Below are 18319 nucleotides of genomic sequence, written 5' to 3'. Positions count from 1 at the left end.
TCAGATGAAAATTCAGGAAGCCCAGTTAAATTTGAATTTCAGATAAACAATGAATTTTTTTTTTGGTATAAGTATGTTCCATGCAATATTTGGGACATATTTATATGAAAAAAGAATTTGTTGGTTATCCAAAATTAAAATATAACTGAATGTCCTAGGTTTTTATTTGCTAAATCTGGCAAGCATAGAAGGGCCCCAAATGTCCCCCTTCCCTTGAAAAAATGTGGCTTCAGAATTGCACACAATACTCCAGAGATGTACCAAGACTGAGACCACTGGTAACCTTGGAAGCCACTGTCAACTACACTTTTCCCTGAGATGTTTTTATTTTTATTTTTTTTAAAGATTTATTTATTTATTTGAGAGAGAGAGAGAGAGATCACGTGGGTGGAGGGGCAGAGGGAAAGAGAGTCCTAAGCAGACTCCGCACTGAATGCAGAGCCTGATGCAGGGCTTGATCTCACCACCCTGAGATCACAACCTGAGCTTAAACCAAGAGTTGGACGTTTAACTGACTGTGCCACCCAGGCGCCCCTCCCTGAGGTGTTTTCAAAAGGAAGAAAGTAATATTTTTATAGATGATTAGGAGTCAGTCTGAGGTTGACATATACCTCAGCAAATTTCCTAGTCCTAGTGAAATCCTGACAACCAATTTAGTATATTTAAGTTTCTCTGGTGTTAGTATTGAGGAAAGTGATCCAAAAATGGTTTACAATTCCCTTTTCCTTGTCTGTCTTCTCCATTAGACTGTAAGAAACTAAAACACGGGGACCAACCATGTCTATCTTGGTCATAGTTCCATCCCTTGTAGCTAACACAGGTTCCGCCATTTCTAAGTGTTCAAACATCTTTTCAAGGAAGGAATGAATGAATCAAGCAATCAATCAAATGTTGTTTGGAGAGCTAAGTAAATCAGATAAGCTGACACTTGGAGGGGAAGTGATTGGCAATATGTCCTCCATCCCAAGTTTTCTCAGACCCATTAAATACTGTTCACCTGTGCTGAAGGCAAACCTGTTGGAAGAGGTGTGTGCAAAACAAGAACATCTGATTGCTATGACTAAAATAAGATATTTTAGCCCAATACGAGCTGTTTTCAAGAAGTTGAAATACTTCCTGGAGCCTGTAATGTTTACCGAGGTGTGGAACTTGGCTTCTTTGAAGCAGGCTGGGCTGTGCCCAGTGGGCATGGGATTGGGGCAAATCACACCAGGTCTTCCCACAGAAGCATCCTGGTCCAAGAGGAATTGGGCAAAGCGAACAAGCATGGCCTCAGTGAGCCACGCGCTGCCCAGCTGGGTAGGTATGTGATCCCATGGCTCCCACTTGTTGAAAGTGCATCCGGTGACTGGCAGGAGGAAACCAAAAGGCCTGGAGCTTTTGCTCTAAGCCACAGTTGACAGAGATGAGCGCTGCCCTCTCCCAGCATGAGCTCACCCAAGCTTGGGGCTTGTCAATATTGAAAGCATCCTGGGGACTGTCTCGGGAGCAGGCAGTCACTTATTTGCAGCTTGGCAGCTGTGGCTTCCAGTGCCAGGGAGCGTTAGCACTGAATTTATAAGATAAAATGCAGCAGAAATCAGAGAAGTACGGTAAGAGGAGCCTGAGTCCTAGAAGGGTAGCTGAGCGCAGGAAAACTTGTGTTATTTCCTGACTGAGCATGAAGACCTAAATCCAAGTCCCAACCCTGCCATGTGGTAGCTCCATGCCCTTAAGCAAATCTTGTAACCTCAGTGTTTTTTGTTTTGTTTTGTTTGTAAGATTTTATTTATTTGTTTATTTATTTATTTATTTGAGAGAGTGAGTGGGGGGGAGATGCAGAAGGAGAGGGACGAGCCAACTCCGAGCTGAGCGCAGAGCCCAAAGCGGGGCTCGATCCCACGACCCTGAGATTATGACCTGAGCTGAAATCAAGAGTTTGGACGCTTAACTGATCGAGCCACCTGGGTGCCTCTAACCTTAGTCTTTTTATCTGTGAAAGGGGAACAAGCATGCTGCCCTCAGAGTTGTAAGGATTAGATAAGAGGGCAGATATAAAAGCCCTTTGTAAACCGCCAAGTGCTAGATCAATATGAGGGATTGTTACGACACAATATCGCCTTGAGCACCGAGCTATGGTCTGCAGCACTTGATGGATCTGATATGCTTGCTGCCAGGATAGCATAAAAGAGCACCCAGCTGGGAGGAAAGAAGGATGTTCCTTACACAGCCTGAAGCAAAATAAGAAGAGCTTCAAATTACATTATATAATTCTTTTTAATTATAGAAGAAAACATTTCCAAGCACACATTGGAAAACATCAAATCTCAGTGGGTAGGAGTCTTTAAAGTATAAAAAAAAAAAAGTCACTCGGGAACGTCTTTATGGCCTTATGATGTTCGACTCTAGGTGAGCCTTGAATTCGGCATGAATGTTCCTATTGATCGCCCTGGAGTCTGTCGCTGGCTCTGGTTAAGGCCCTTATGGGCTTTGCTGGTAAACAGGAGCAAACACACACAAGTGTAGTTCCAGTTCATCGGACGGAATATAATGCAGTGTTGTGGCTGAGAAATTACTCGTTGCTTTCTCTGTTGAGAGATGTTACACCCACCAGAGGAAAATTTGTCAATGAGCAAATCTGTGTGTACATGTGTTCACTGTGCCAAAGCAGTAAGGGATGCAGTGGGACATCTTGCCTTGGAAGGCTTTCCTGCCAGGCTTTGTCTGTTTCTTCCTCCACTGTCACATTTCATGCGCTGGTTCCTTAGGGAAGGCACTACTTGTGGTCCGACCACAGTCACCACCAGGACCTGCAGACCTCTGATTTCCCATCGTTACATTTTCCTCGTGGTACTGCTGACTCTGGGCAAAGGGTGTTTGGGCTTGGAGCTGGGCAGAGGCTCTGCTTACAGCTCTGGGAGGGCACAAGGCAATCTTTATGCAACCCGACCTGCCCATCCTCCCCTCCTTGCCCAGGCCAAGAAGAGTCAATGATCATGTTCTGGAAGAAACCCCACCTTGTCATGTGTGCTCTGAGCCAAGAGGAGTGGGAGCGGAGCAGGAGGCTCAGGCAGGAGGCTAAGCCTAAAAGCCCAAAGCTCCAAAGTTAGAGGGTTTGGATCGGGTCTGATACACCACTAACCTAATCCCCACCCCAAGGACTGGCTTAGGCCTGATGATACCCAGCGAGGAGTATGTTCCCACACCTCCCAGTGCCCGCTGGGTTATACCATGCACACAAATACATTAAGAGTGTGTTCAGAGAGGCAGTGTTTTTAAGTGAATATTTACATGTAAACGTGCGTTTCTAAGAAAACACTCAAGCATCCCTGTGAACCCATGTGTGTGCCCTTATCTACATTAGAGTGTCTTGTAGAGTAGATACAAATCTGATCTCTACTGTAAACTTATCAGTGATTTCTAAAAGCTTTTGCGATAAAGACCCAAATCTTTAGTGTGGCCTAAAAGTCCCTTCACGTGTGGCCCTGCTCTGCCTCTTTCGGGCTTACCCTGCACCCTGCTTTGCTCTCCCTCTCTGCACACCGACTAAACTGACCTCTGTTCAGTCTTCTTATGCACGAGGTTTCCTCTTTTTTTAAAGATCTTATTTATTTGACAGGGAGCACAAGCAGAGGGAGAGAGAGAGAGAAGCAGGCTCCCCGCCAAGCAAGGAGCCCGATGTGGGACTCGATCCCAGGACCCTGGGATCATGACCCAAGCAGAAGGCAGACACTTAACCGACTGAGCCACCCAGGCATCCCTGCATGAGGTTTCCTCTTACCACAGGACATTTGCACATGCTTTTCTACCTGAGTGGCCTGCTCTTCTCTCCTTTCTTTTTCAAGAAATTATCTAGCTATCCTTCAGCTCCCAGCTGAAACCTCAGTTCTTTGGGGCAACCCTTACTGAGCTCTTAGAATTAGTCAGATTCCTCAAAACACCACCTATCTCCTCTATAGCACCGATCACAGTTACAATTTGGCATGCATTTTTTAAAAAGTTCTCTCTCTCATTACACACCAACTCAATAAGGGCAAAGATAAACTGTCTTTGTTCACTCACTGTTCTGCAACACCTAACAATTCCTGGCACTCAATAGGAATTCAGTACATGTGCATTAAATCAAGGGGTCTGCACGTGGACCTGTGCCTACTTTGGTAGGAGTGGGCCCATGATTACATGACGTGGCACGTTTGTTCATTGGGAGCACACAAAAGTGTACTTCGGAATCCCTATGTGTGTTTTTCTCTAAGGTTTAGGTCTGAGTATGTCTGTGTCCTATATGTGTGTACATACTCAGGGGGGGGAACACAAAAGAACCTAGATGTGGCCACGCTGCTGGAAATGCGTGTGTGTGTGTATTTGTGTTGATACGGGCATAGACATCAATGTAAAAGTGTGTGTGTGTGTGTGTGTTTATTTGGATGTGTGGAGGTGTATGGGTGAATATGTATGAATATGTATGAATCATACTCTTCTCTGCAGCTGTGTGGGACCCCCGTCAGGTTTCTAAGTAGGAGGGTTTATGTACATTGGGCAAATAGATTCATATAGACTTTAGCATGATTTGGCTTAACCAAGGCATGGTGTCAGGGAGGAAGGAGCACTGGACTAGGAGCCTATCACTGCAACAGAATCCCTTTTCCTCCTGTGCTGCTACCTTCCGGTCTACTGCAGAGGGTTTGGGACTGGGCATTTTATGGTCAGCTGGAGTAATTCTTTATCACTTATAAATTGTTTTCATCTACATTGTTTTATTTGGTAACACAGGAAAATTAGGATTCTGTTTGATAGGATGATTTTTTTGTGTGAATGTATGCAACTGTGCAGGATCATTTCTTTTGTATGCCTACATTTTGTGCTCTTTAGTGGGAAGGGCAGGGAAGGGAAGACAGTGCTAGTTTTAGATCCTCTAATTGCCTCAGAGCACCTCAGAGCATCGCAGTCCTCTGGGGGATATTGTGGCAAAATACAGATTGCTGGCTCCCAACCACAGTCCTGTCAGATCAGAATCTCAGGGATGGGGGCCAGGAATGTGCATTTCCTCAGAAATTCCCCCAAATCATTTTTGGGACCCCCTGCAGTAAAATAAAATAGCTCCAAGAAACTCCTACCTAAACTGATATCACTTAGCCCTTCCATGATCCCATAGAAAAAGATTTCTAAGGCTGGCCACCTCAGGCCCTTGAGGTTCACCCTCATTCTGTGAGGCTGCGGAGGCCAGGTGATCATTTGGAATTACAGAGAGACACTGGGAAGTGAAACAGGAAAGAAGTCTGAATGTGGTGAGCAGAACAGACTTAGAATTGGCAATGTATCTCAGAGAACTGTGAGCACCTCTTAACCCAAACAAAACAATAAAAACCCACCCACAGATGGTCAGGCTTGTTTGCAGTACTTAGGAACACCTAATAAGATTTTCATAAAGAGGAACATTCGGCGGTAGAACAGAGACAATGGGCCCAAAGAAGAAAACTCTCCAGACAAAGGCAGTTATGGTTGAAAAGAAAGCAAGAGATCCCTAGGACCCGAATTTTACTTTGTCATGAGTATGGCTGTTGTGATTTTAAAAACTGTTTTCTCTTCCTGGAGAAGTGAATATATTCAGAAACACCAGTCTTCCCCCTCTCAGCACTGGAACCTACTAATAGAACCAGCCAGGAGAGATGGTCCCCTCCTGGCCCCTGGTACCTTGTCACCAACCCCACCTCTTGGAGCCTGGGGTTTCTTAGTACACTTGGGAAGTAATGGGCTTGCTCAGTGCCCATCCCGCCGGGATATTCTCTAATGTGAACTCTCAGATACTAACACAGACCTGGGCAGAGAGATGGGAAAAACACCCCAAAGCCAGATGTCAGGGGCTTCCTGCCATAACGGTCAGGATTTGACTCAGCGCAAACCAATGTGCTGGGACCAGGCGCCCATCTCTGCCTCCTGCCCAGCAGGGGAAGCCCGCAAACAGTGCCTGAATGATGGTGAAAGACGGGGGGCAATCTGGTTTCCTCGTTCATACTTCGCCACAGCCTACCCCCCCACTGGCATGGGCTTGCCTCTCAGTCACGAGGCTCAGAAATAAATCAGGCCTCAGGAAAAGAATCCCTGGAGAATGAAACAAAGTGCATCCAGTAAAAATGCCTTCTCATCGTCCTCTGCCCCCTTCTTTCTGACCTGACCCCCCCAAGAGAGAAAGACAGCATATCCTAGCAGTGAGACACATGGGCTCTGGTTCAGAATACCTCCGTTTCAGTCCAGTGGGTCGTGTCATCTTTGGCAACTTAGTTAACCCCTTCGAGTCTCAGTTTCCTTATTTATAAAATGTGGACAAACACAATGGTACCCATTCTGTAGGGCTGGGGTGAGCACTAAATTAGATCGTGCACAAAAACTGCCAAGCACGATGCAGAGTTCATAGTAGCACTCTGGAGTTCTTAGCCATTATTCTCACGAGAGGTGCACCGTGGAATAGAAGTCTGCTGTTGTACTTTTCAAATAATAGGTTTTGGTCACTATATAACTTGAATAGATTTATTTTAACAGAAGTCAACTGGCTGGGCCGGAGGCATTTAACAATGCCCGAGGAGTTCAGTGGTCAGTTCCCTATGCTCTATAAGCAGACTAGAGCCCATTTGCAGAAAGCATGCTTTCCAAGAGACAAGTATGGGAACATCTTTTTTGTCGACTAGCAAGGAAGTGGGGGGCATTCTGTTTAATTGACAGAATTTATCTCTGTAAACTTACTCATCAAAATGTGATCCTTGGACCCCCGGTGTTAGAGAAATCTAGGGGAACTTGCTAGAATAGAGATTCTTAGGGCCCAGCTCAGACTTTGCAATCCAATGCTCTGGGAGTGATGATTCCTCTGTACCCTGAAAGTTTTAAAACTGTTGGACGCTGCATATTGCCAGGCCAGTTATGATATCTGGATTGTATTATACATAAAATATATTCAAGGAGGAATTTGTAAAATTATTATCAGTGGGTCCAAAGTTGTATTAATAATCTAATTCATTTTTATTTAAAAATGTATCTATACCCGTTGCATAGCCATGCTTAGGACAAAGACTGGAAGCATACACATCACGTTTAACAATGGCTATCTCTAGGGGCACCTGGGTGGCTCAGTCGTTGGGTGTCTGCCTTCGGCTCAGGTCATGATCCCATGGTCCTGGGATTGAGCCCTGCATTGGGCTCCCTGTTCCGCGGGAAGCCTGCTTCTCCCTCTACCACTTCCCCTGCTGTGTTCCTGCTCTCGCTGTCTCTCACTCTGTCAAATGAATAAATAAAATCTTAAAAAAAAAAAAAAGAGGTCCAAAAAAATTAAAAAAAAAAATGCCTATCTCTAGGTGGTAATGTTATGGGTGATTTATCTCATTTGGTGCTTTCCTCTATTTTTAAATGTTCTACAAAGAGCATCTATTACCTTTTTAATGAGAAGAAAATGTGCTTTTAAAATAAAAGTGTTGCAGCCAGATATGCAGCTTTGAACATCCTGAAATCTTACAGAATTCTGGAAGAAGGAAACACAAGACTCATGGAAACCAAACTATCTCTCGTTCAAGAGGATGAAACCAGGTCTAGAGAATGAGAGTGACCTGGCCGCAGTGGCCCAGCTGGTTAGTGGCTGGTCTGTGAGAGACCCCAGGTCTCCAGCTCTCGGACCAGAGGGCTTTGAAGTGTTCCATGCTTTCCAGGGACCTGCCTCCCTTCCTTCCCGCCCTGTGAGGGTGACAGAAAAACCACAGGAAGTGCACTGATTCTGAGGGTGGAGAAGTATGTAATAGCCTTTGCAGAGAGGACTTTGCAGCTCTCATTATTCTCTCTCTGGGAGTTAGTAGGTCATTTGCAAAAGGCATGGGAAGAGCAGCTGATGAAAAGGTCTAATAGTTTGGAAAACTGCTTAACCTTATTTCTCTATTTCTGGATTTCCCCCAATGGCCAAGGACTGTTGAGATCCTGATTTCCCCCGGAGGTTTCCTGTTTAGGAATGCAGTGAAACCTCTGAAATCCAGAGGAATTGGGGAGAAGGCCAGCTGGAATTAGGGAACGGTCTGAATACTTTTTAAGAACATTCAGGTCTATTGTTTTCAAGGACATGGAGACACACATTTGGAAGGAGCTTAGTCCAGCCCCTGCTTGATGCAGGAACCCTTTGTACTTCATCCCCACACAGAGCTTTATTTGGGCTTCTCTTGAATGCTTCCAGTGACAGGAGGCTCATTCTTCTGATAGATAACCTATTTCGATCTTAAAGTCCTTTTTTCACCTGGGCTGGGAATCTACCTTCCTCTAAGTTTCTGCTTACCTTCTGGTGTTCACATAAAATTGATGTGCTCCTTTTCCCCCCAGATGGTCCTTAAATATGTGAGGGCAGGTACCATGCATCAAATAGGTCTTCACAACATTCTCCTCTGCCAGCCGACCACCCTCAGGATACTCAATCATTATTTATATGACAAATGTCATCAATTCTAGTTAGAATTACGAACTACTGGCTGTACTTAGCTTCTAAATTAATGGCTATATGAATTCATACCTGAGTGGAGCTTAGAGGCCCCCTGCACTGGCCTCATGATTTTACAGATGAGCAAACTGAGGTCCACTGAGGAAAACGGCCTGACCCAACATGAGAGAGAGAGCGAGCCCGAGTGGAGACCTGAAACCTACCTGCCTGAATCCCAGGGCAGGCCTCTTTTTGCCTCACCCTGCCTCCTATTATTCAATAAGATACCAGTATTTCTCAAGCCCTTGAGAGTGCTTGGGAAGTTTGCTCTCTTAGGTATTTCAAAAATGCCTCCTTCCCATTGTATTTGCACACTGTCAGTGAAGGAGGGATTAGTGCAGGGCCGAATTTCGTGGACGTGATACTGTCCGTGAAAAGTCTCGTTCCAAGTGCGTTCACTGTCCTTGCTCTCCGCTGTCAGAAGACCATCTCCCTGGCCCTGGAAGGCGACTGCTCAAAATGAACAGCACCCCTGAGAGGGCCGCGTCGGCCTGCCACATTTCCCATCAGGTCCCAGCTGCCCGCTCCATTTCCGAGAACTTCCTAACTTCGGAACCAAAAATGAATGCGGGATGTAAGGCTGGCTGTGTTTCTGCTCCACCCCGGTGCTCCTTTTAAAGTTTCAGATCCTCTTTTCAGCGTTGCCCGATTCTCAATGAAAAGACAAAGCAAAGGCTCGGAGAAACAAACTAGGCACTTGGGTGGTTGGTTTCCTGTCCCAGTCCCCGGCAGCCCTGCCGTCACATGCTTCGAAGGGCACATTCCTTCCTGCCCCAGCCCACAGCAACCTCCCTCTTCTCTCGGCGAGGTATTGCGTTTCAAGCTCTTACACTCTTTCTGGCATGGATTATGAGCTGCCTTGGGCTGCTTCTTGGTCTGCAGGGGTTTGGACTCACAGGGACCCGGGTTCCAGTCCTGACTCTGCAGCTCACCAGTTTGTGCAGCTTTGGAAAGTTACTTAATCTTTCTAAGCCTCTGTCGTCCCATTTGTTAGGAGAGGACAATTATCTTGCCTACATCATAAGGCTGTCCAGATGACGTAATGCCTAAAAAGGTGTCTAGCACCGTCCCGATCATTTAGTAAGATTCCATAAAAGGGATCTGTTTAGTATTATTCATCTTCTGCTATAGAAGGTAGAGACTGAAGCCTCCGCTCTTCTCACGCTGCTCACGGTAGGTGCTCCATAAATGCCCCTGACTGATTCTAGCCTGCGCTTCTTTTGGTAGTAGTTTCACCAGAACTATACTAAGTGTTGCGTGACACCAGGTCCTACTTCCAAGCCCCCTTTGCCCCAGATTCCTTCCCCTCGTGGTGACCTCAGTGGGGAGGCCCACCCTGACCCGCCACTCGGTACGCCTGCCAGCTTGCATCTCAGGATAAGGTTCTCGTTTGACAGATTCTGGGAACTTGCCGTCCAGGCAAAGAAAACTTTATGATGATGCATCCAACACAAACCTTATGTAACCAACCTGTCAGCAAACGGAGGGACAGAGGGACACTGACAAATGCCTGCCCACCTCCCCCCATCCAAAGCGCAAAACAAAAGATGACAGAAAGCAAGGGATCAAGACCTGCCTAAAATGCCCGTTTGTCAAGACCCTTAAAACCGATCAAAGTTTTTATATTAAAAGGATTCCTAAAGGAATATGGCTAAACTCCCTTGTACCTGAATTTTAACTGAAATTACATCAGATGCTTCTCTAACCAAAAGAATATATATACAACATTTTTTTTAAAACAATGTTTATTGTCCACGGGACTTACAACGATGACAGAAAAGTTTACAACATTTTTTTTTCTACTTGAAATTTCTACCTGGAGTGGCTTGGAATTCCTGGTGGGCTAAGGAATCTTGTAGCTTCCCCCTAAACGCTGAGGATATCCTAGTAGACTCTTGTTGAGTAAAAGAACAATTCTTTCTCTTGCCTCTATTGCGGATTATTTGGTCATTGCCTGAATTTTGAGCTAAAGACCTGAGAGCAATAAAAACATCCACTGAAAGGAGTTTGTTATATGACAGCCCCAGGGAAAAGCTTCCACAATTGAGGGTGAGGACAGAAGTCAATGACCATGCGGTGGAGGGAACACAGCGGTTCCTGAACTAACAGCCAACAGTTGGCTTCTCCGGCTGTAGCCCCGTCTCTCACATCCTTGGCTTCTTACCTTGGGCAGGTCATTACCCCTCACAGATTTTTCATCTCCTTGGATGCCCAATGCTTTCTATGGGCTCTTGCAAGTCCAAGATCCGGTGAGGCTACCAGGAGGGTGAAGATTAGCTGGAGAAGCGGCCCACACCTCTGGGTGGGGGGCCCAGAGCAGGTGGAGAATGTGAGAACGGGCAGGTAAGCCCTTGGAGAAAAAGCAAAAGTGCTGAAGGGCACCCACTTTCCCATTCGTCATGGCACGTTCCAGAAACTCGGGCACCTAGCTTTCTCCCGAGAGCTGAGTGTGCACCCGGACACCCATCACTGAGCTGACAGGAAGCAGAGGAAGCCAATGCTTTTCTGGTTGGGGACCTTGGCTGGGACAGAAGGGAAGAAAGAAGTGGAGTCAGCTTCAGGAGCGGGTGAAATGGCAATGAACCTGCAGGCTGATCCTCTCCAGGCTGGCGTTGCCAAGGAGGACGGTCCACTCGGTCAAACCTGGGCCAAGCTCTGGCTCAGACACACGGGCAAAAATAGAAAGGGGGTGGGAGAAGAAATGTGTTTACTTTTGTGATTTTCCCTCCTGTGCCTCTTCACGGTATTTGAATCTCTCCACAAAAAAGCAGTAGGACTCCCAGGCCTGGCCTCCACGGATAAGCCCTACCAAACACTGCACGTCCCCCCCCCCCCAATACAGTCAGTGTCGGGGCGGCTGGAAGGTGAGTTCGGAAGGCAGCATGGGGGGTGGAGGGAAGAACGCTGGCCCGGGGTCTGTCACAAACTGGGCGACCCATGGAAAATCCCTCTCGGATGCTCTGCAAAATCAAGTGGTGGCATTAGACAGAATCTAAAAATCTAAACAGATTTCTATCTGTGGTTCTCAATCAGGGGTGACTTCACCCCTCGAGGAGTATTTGGCAAGGCCTGGAGACATTTTTGGTTGTCACAATTCAGAGGGCGCTCCTGGCATCTAATGGGTAGAGGCCAGGGATGCTGCTGAACGTCTGACCACGCATAGGACGGCCCCCCACCACGGAGAATCATCTGGCCTGCAAGGTTAATAGTGCCGAGGCTGAGAAGTCTGGCTTTATACCCGAGTGAGGAGGGTTTATACCCGAGTGAGGAGGGTCAAAGGGAGAGGGGGAAAGAGACAGAAGTAAAGAAGGAGGAGGGGCTGCAGTCCTGTTCCGAGCTCATGAGGTATTCATTGGGTAAGTGTTTTCCAGCTTTCTCCCTATGACCAGTGCCCTTTTCAGTTTCCCTTGGAATTCCAGGGCTGTGTTTTAGTGGCTTGCTCATAAGAGCTTCTTCCTTATCTTTAAAATACCAAACCCTGACGCAGTGCAAAGATCTCCGCTATAAGATGCAGCCAACATATAAAAAAAGCAGCTATTAAACAAGTACGACTGGAAGGTGGGCGGCAGGGGCGCACAGAGGGACAAAACAGATGCCCATAAGTCCGCTTCTGTGAGTCAGTGTTTCTGCTGTAACAACACAGAATCATCACCATAGGACCAGCGAGACCAGCTCTGCTGACTGGCGGCAGGCAGAACTGCTCTGAGGCACTGGCATTAGGAGAGATACAGGTTTGCGGCGGCAGATTCAAAGGCAAAGGAAAGGGTTAAGCAATCAGTGCATGCCATTCCTGTATCATTCCATATGAAGTCCCTGGGCAGTTATTACAAATAGTTACCTGCGGTTTCCAGTGGGGGAGGCGACCACACTCCGGTCAAGGGGTTTTGGAGAAACAGGTGCAATGAAGTCATGGTCAAACACTTTATTTACTGTAAACTTTAGACTTTGCTCAGGAACACAACTGAAGCTGCCCCTCAAGTCCCTGCCTACAACACCCTGTTTGAGCAAATAAGAGGAGCGGGGAGAGTCCGTGTTCACAGCTGAAAGGTCCGAGATACTCAAGGTCCTCCAGTGCAAGGGTGCAGGAAGGAAAGACTCCTTCACATACAAATTACCAGCAGCAATATATATTACCCCTAATACTTGACCAATGAGGTAGATCCACGGGAAAAGTCATCAAAACATAGCAGCCCCAGGTCCTCTGGGACTGAAGCCTTTCAGACACAACCTGACACGTTCCATGCAAAAAAAGGAACCGAACTGTACAAGAAACAATCACTCGAATATGCTTTCTCTTTTTTACAGCTTAAAAAAATAAAAAAAGGCAGAAGGCTGTCCTTCCTCCTGCACATCTCTATACAATTTTATTCTAAATGTATTACACTCAAGTTAAATAGTCTGTTTAGTGTTTTGTTGGGGGGGGGTTCATAAAAAGTAGAAAAACTGTATTAGAGCAGTGAGTCGTTTGTACTACAATTCCTCCCTTGTGAATCAATGCTATCATTAGGCACAGTACCTTGACGGTTCAAAAGGTCTTCCGTGCCTGGGGGGTCCTCACACAGCAGTTCGCTGTCTTTCTCCTGCCCCAGGTGACATCCACTGTGCTCCCCAGCATAGTCGGTTCTGCTGCTACTGTTGTTGGAGTAGCCATTCCCACAGGCCTTCAGAGAAGACCTGCGCAGGCACAGAAGCTCCTGGAAGGCAATCCTGAAGTCTGGGCTCCGGCAATAGATGAGGGGATTGAAAGCAGAGTTGACGTAGCCCACCCAATTTAGAAGGATGTAAACTTCCTTGGGGATGAGGTTATCCTGGATCACGTGCACTATGTTGACGATGAAGAAGGGCAGCCAGCACAGGGTGAAAGTGCCCATGATAATGCCCAGAGTTTTGAGGGCTTTGTGTTCCTTCAGGCAGAACTTGGAGGCCCTGCGATGTCCATGCCCGCTCCGCCCATCGTGCTCCACTTGGCTGAGGTTTTGGGCGTGGAAGCGGCCCTCAGATTTGTCAATCTTCTGGAGCTGCCTTTGGGCCACCTGGAAGACCCGGGAGTAGACGAAGACCATGACCACCAGAGGAAAGTAGAAGGACACGATGGAGGAGGCAATGGCATAAGCTTGGTTCGTGAAGAAGTCACAGCAGGTCTCCTTGGCATAGCAGTTGATGGCTTCCTGGTGGGTGGCCCGGTACCAGTGCATCTGGATGGGCAAGAAGGAGGTAAGGCCTGACACGACCCACACCATCAAAATGACCACCCGGGCCTTATTCTTGGTCAGCAGGCTCTGGTACTTGAAGGGTGATGTGATAGCAAAGTAGCGATCCACTGCGATCACGCACAGGGTCTCGATGCTGGCCGTGACGCACAACACGTCAATGGAAGTCCAAAACTCACACCAGAAGTTGCCAAAGGTCCACATTTTCATGAGGATGTGGCTGGCCCCAAAGGGCACCACCGCCAGGCCCATGACCAGGTCAGCACAGGCCAGGGAGGTGATGAAGTAGTTGGTGACCGTCTGCAGGCGCTCGAACCTGGCGATGGCTGTGATGACCAGCACGTTTCCGAACACGATGGCCAGGACGATGAGCGACATGACGATGCCCATGCCCACCACCCACGCCTCGTTCCGTTCCTGCGTGCCATCTTGGTCCGGCGCGTGGCTTCCGTTGGGCGCCAGCAAGAAGACGCTGCGGTTCCCGGGCTGCCCCATGGCGCGCAGGCTGGCAGGTGAGCGCACTGGCTGCCGGCGCACCCGCCGCGCCTCAGCGGGCGGACCTCCCGCGCGGCGCTGCGGGCAGCGAGCGGACGCCGGGAAGCCTCATTCAGCGGCCGGGGGGTGGCTGTGCTGGGGGCGCGTCCTGCACTCAGCTCGCGGGGTGCTCCGGGCTCCCCGTGCGCGTTGGACCCGGCCGGCGCGCTGGAGAAGCCGCCCCGGACTGCGCGCTGCCCGTTATGTGCACAGGACTTTAGGGAACTGCCCTCCCCGTGACGTAGGGCAACTTTCGGCCAATGGCGGGCGGGCAGTCCCGAAAGGGCGAGGTCCCCTCCCCTCCCCGCACTCCCCTCCCCTCTCCCGCCCCCTCCTGGGGCTGGCCCGGGCGGGGCCCAGCTGCTCCCGGGTGGCGGGCGGGCCACCTCTCCCTGCCGGGCTTCCCGGCTGGCCCCGAGGCCTGCGGCTGGGGCTGGCGCGCTCACCGGCCGACCCGGGAGCCTTGGGCTCTTCTGGGGGCTGCTACCTGTCCGGCCTGGGCGCCTGGGCGGCCGCTCCCCAGCATTCGGAAACAGAGACGACGGTGCCCACCCAGACACGCACGGACAGGCACACAGGCACCCCGACAGACATGCTGAGACTTATACAGAACCACAGCCACCGACACGGAGACACACCCGTCCGGCGCACCCACAAGCACACTCGCGTGAGCGCGCACACAAAAGCCCACAGCACAAAGTCACCCCTGTCCAACAGAGACGGGGCCAAGAAACAAACACAGAAGCACCCAGAAGCCCAGAGGCACAGGCACACACACAGAAAGAAGTAAACAACACACAAACGCTCGCTTGGGGGGCAGGCAGAGCGCCACAGATTCGGACGTCCCCGTCCAGGTACTCCAAACCCCCTCACTTGTGCATACGACCCCCCAAACTCCCCCTCCCCCCGCAACACACACACGCACACAGGGCACATTCCCTTTCAAACATTTGGCAGGACCACAGGAGGCGACTTCAACAGCTGCCCGATTTCCTCAGCACGCTCACTGTCAAGTACTTTTGGTGCCCTCCTTGGGAATTTGCAGGCATTGAGACATACAATTTCACCCCTTGGTTTTCATTCGGAGCTGGAGCTGGGGTATGCATGTATGCATTTGAGGACAGAAAGAGAAGGTTGTGCGCTTAAATGTGTAATTCTTGGGAGTGTGGCATCACTCCCTGGTTATCTGTGGGAATGAAGATGAGTTGAAAATGGAATAATTTTCCTTTTAACCTCATCTTCTTCAGCAAGCCCACTGCAACTAGAAAAATCCTTTCATCTGCCATGCAGTTTGTTGATCTGTTGGGTCGAGCCATATGAAATTGCCACTCTTCTGTGGTTTCTGACTTTAAAAGTGTCAATTTCATATGGCTCAGACTATTAGGATGTGTTAACATTAAGAAAGTTTTGAAACCACAGGAAAGAAGATAATTTCTCCTTTAAAAAAAAAAAAGTCAGACCAAGCCTTCAGACTAGGGTCTTTGTCCGGGAAATATTATCCTTTGCATCTGGGGTATGACTTTACTGTTAAAAAGAAATTAATTTTCAGGGTTTGATTTCACAAGTATTAGTAGCTTCTTTGAAAGACTGAAAGCATTTCATGCAGTGTAACCAAACATACTTTGTAGATTACATAATAACATAACAATGGCTAACATTTATGGAACATTCTGCTATGTACTTTTCATGCATTATTCCATTTAATCCTTCCCACAGTCCCATGGTGGGGGGAGTACTATTTTTAGCTTAATTCACAAATGGGGCTCAAAGAGGAAAATAGCTTGCCCAAGGGCACAGGGCCAGGCAGTGCCAGAGGCAGGAGATGAACCCAGGTCTTCTTGACTCTAAAACTCATCTTTTTGAGGTACACTATCATCACATGCAGAGGGGAATGGAGGCTAGACAAGAGACTACAACCAGAATTGGAATACTCAGGTTCCAGACCCCCTGTCATAGCACTTTCTAGCTTACCTTCCTTAGGCACATCAAAAAGATGGAGCCTAATATCTTCCATCTCTAAGTGGAGAATAAAGTCACTTCCGTTGGGCGGAGTGAGAATGGAATATATGATAATAAATGTGAAAGTACTTTTGCACATATATATGCCACACAAACATGGGTTATAAATGAAATGTATACAAATCACTTAGTAGTTTAGAACGTGTTTTTAGTCTTCTCTAATAGAACAATCAAATACTTTAGGACAAAAGTAACTTGGGTGTTTACTGTGGAAGTAAAGCTCAGAAACAAAATTTAACCTGCATGCTCCCTTTAACTTCCTTTACCAGCCAGAGATTGTTTTCACAGGACAGATGCCTTAAAAAGCAAATATTTCCCATCAAAGGCGCAAATATTAATTAAAGATCAATTATGTTCCTATGGTTTTCAAAATATACCCACCCCATATTTGTGTCTTCCAAAATTGGCTCTGGTATGATGCATTTTAGGAAGAAGCAGTGTCTGTTATGCAACACAGTTTCTTTAAATATACATCTAGCCCAAATTGTGGAACTAAGCCATTTAAAACCTCCTTCCTGTTTGCGAAGCTATGGAATAAATAAGCGTATTGTTTAACCTTCCCATAAAGACAACAACAAAAAGAACAAAGAAAGCCCTTTCAAGACAAACACTAATTGATCATTTAGATATACATATAAGTCATCTAAAAGTTTAACTTTGACTATTTTGGGAAACACCTTTTTAAAAACCCACAAACACTAAGTCAAGAAGGGAAGACGGCTTATGTCAACGAGGAGGTTCCAGGTTCTTACCCATCAGCTTTCCCAAATGGACAATCTCTCCTTCTCTCCCCCCACCCCCTTCTCGCCTTTTCTTTCTCTCTCCCTCCCTCTCTCCCTCCCTCCCTCTCCCTCTCCTTCTCTCTGCTGCATCACCAAGCTGGTAGGAATTTCAAGATGCTGTCTTCACACCAAGAGTCTTCTCCTGACCTCCTCTTAGAGTTACAGGAGTGGAGAGAGTTAGAATGGGACAGAGTTTAATAGATCATTCCGTTCATTTCCCCCCACCCCTCCAGTTTGCAAATGAGGAAACTAAAGTGCAGAAGTAAGAAGTGTCTAGTCGAAGGTGGCAGGCAAGATAAAGGGTCCAGGCCTGCTCTTCGCCCAATGCTGTCACTTCATTTCCCAGCAGAGTACTTTGGCCCTGCTCACTAGGCTTGCAGCCTTAGCGACTTAGTGCTTCAGCTGAACTGGGAAGTTCTTAGACTACATGCACCTTTATCTGATGTAAGAAAAAGCAGGCTCTTTTATGGTAATTGATAGTGTCTAATTACATATTTTGTCAATCCCTTAAGACACTGATTTGTCGTTTCCTGCCTGCCAAACAGAAACAAAACAAAACAAAACAAAACACATTTTGATTTACTGAACAAACGTTTGAATAGGAGTAAGGTTCCGTGGTGCCAGGGAATGTCCTTACACCCTTAGCTGGACAGCTTAGGAAAATCTTATCCCGTTCTTGGCTTAGATGAGATTCCTTTCATCTTTATGATCCTCTGAGCAGAGAAAAATCTGTAGATTTCTTTCTAAATAATGGTCTTAAATGTCTGTCTTGAATATTACCTCTGTATACCTTCATCCCATTAAATTTACATTAAAGGAGATTAAATGCATGTAAAGTGTTCAGCATCCTCCCTTGCAAAAGAGATAACTCTTACTGTTCTCTTATTTTTGAATCAAAATGTACATGTAGAATGCACATTGATCTTATCAGGTCCTATGTGTGAAAGGACACTTTGAACATGAATAATGAGTAATTTGTTTTTAATTTGAATTTCTGTGAAAAAGAATGAAAACAGGGACAAAGCTTGGTGCCTTAGAAAGAAACATGACTGAAAACTTACCATTACCACTGAGTTATATAATATGCCGGGTGGAATGTTCATGGTTTTTGAATGAAGCATCTTACAGTCTGACCAGCCCCTTACACAATACATGCACCAAAACTCTCAGACAGCTCTAGCAAGGGCAAGCTCACCAGAACCTTCTGCCTTTGTATGTTTCTGACTGTCCAGATAGTGAACTGAAATCCATCTTACAGCTTCTGCCTGCGGATTTTAAGTCTGCCCCCTTGAGGC

The 18319-nt window shown here is 47.2% G+C and overlaps 1 protein-coding gene across 1 annotated transcript; it reads right to left on the bottom strand.

The window, feature by feature from the left end:
* Nucleotides 1–363: 363 nt before the first annotated feature.
* Nucleotides 364–14399, bottom strand: ADRB2 (adrenoceptor beta 2). Its single transcript, XM_081826138.1, has one exon. It carries the CDS (start codon nucleotides 14182–14184, stop codon nucleotides 12928–12930), a length of 1257 nt encoding a protein of 418 aa, XP_081682264.1. The 5' UTR covers nucleotides 14185–14399; the 3' UTR covers nucleotides 364–12927.
* Between the last annotated feature and the right edge of the window lie 3920 nt (nucleotides 14400–18319).

Source organism: Leptonychotes weddellii, chromosome 7, assembly GCF_054177405.1.
Source record: "Leptonychotes weddellii isolate Sample4059 chromosome 7, ASM5417740v2, whole genome shotgun sequence".
NCBI classification, from domain to species: domain Eukaryota; kingdom Metazoa; phylum Chordata; class Mammalia; order Carnivora; family Phocidae; genus Leptonychotes; species Leptonychotes weddellii.
The sequence above is the reverse complement of the archived record's forward strand: the minus strand, read 5'-3'. Positions and strand labels throughout refer to the sequence as shown.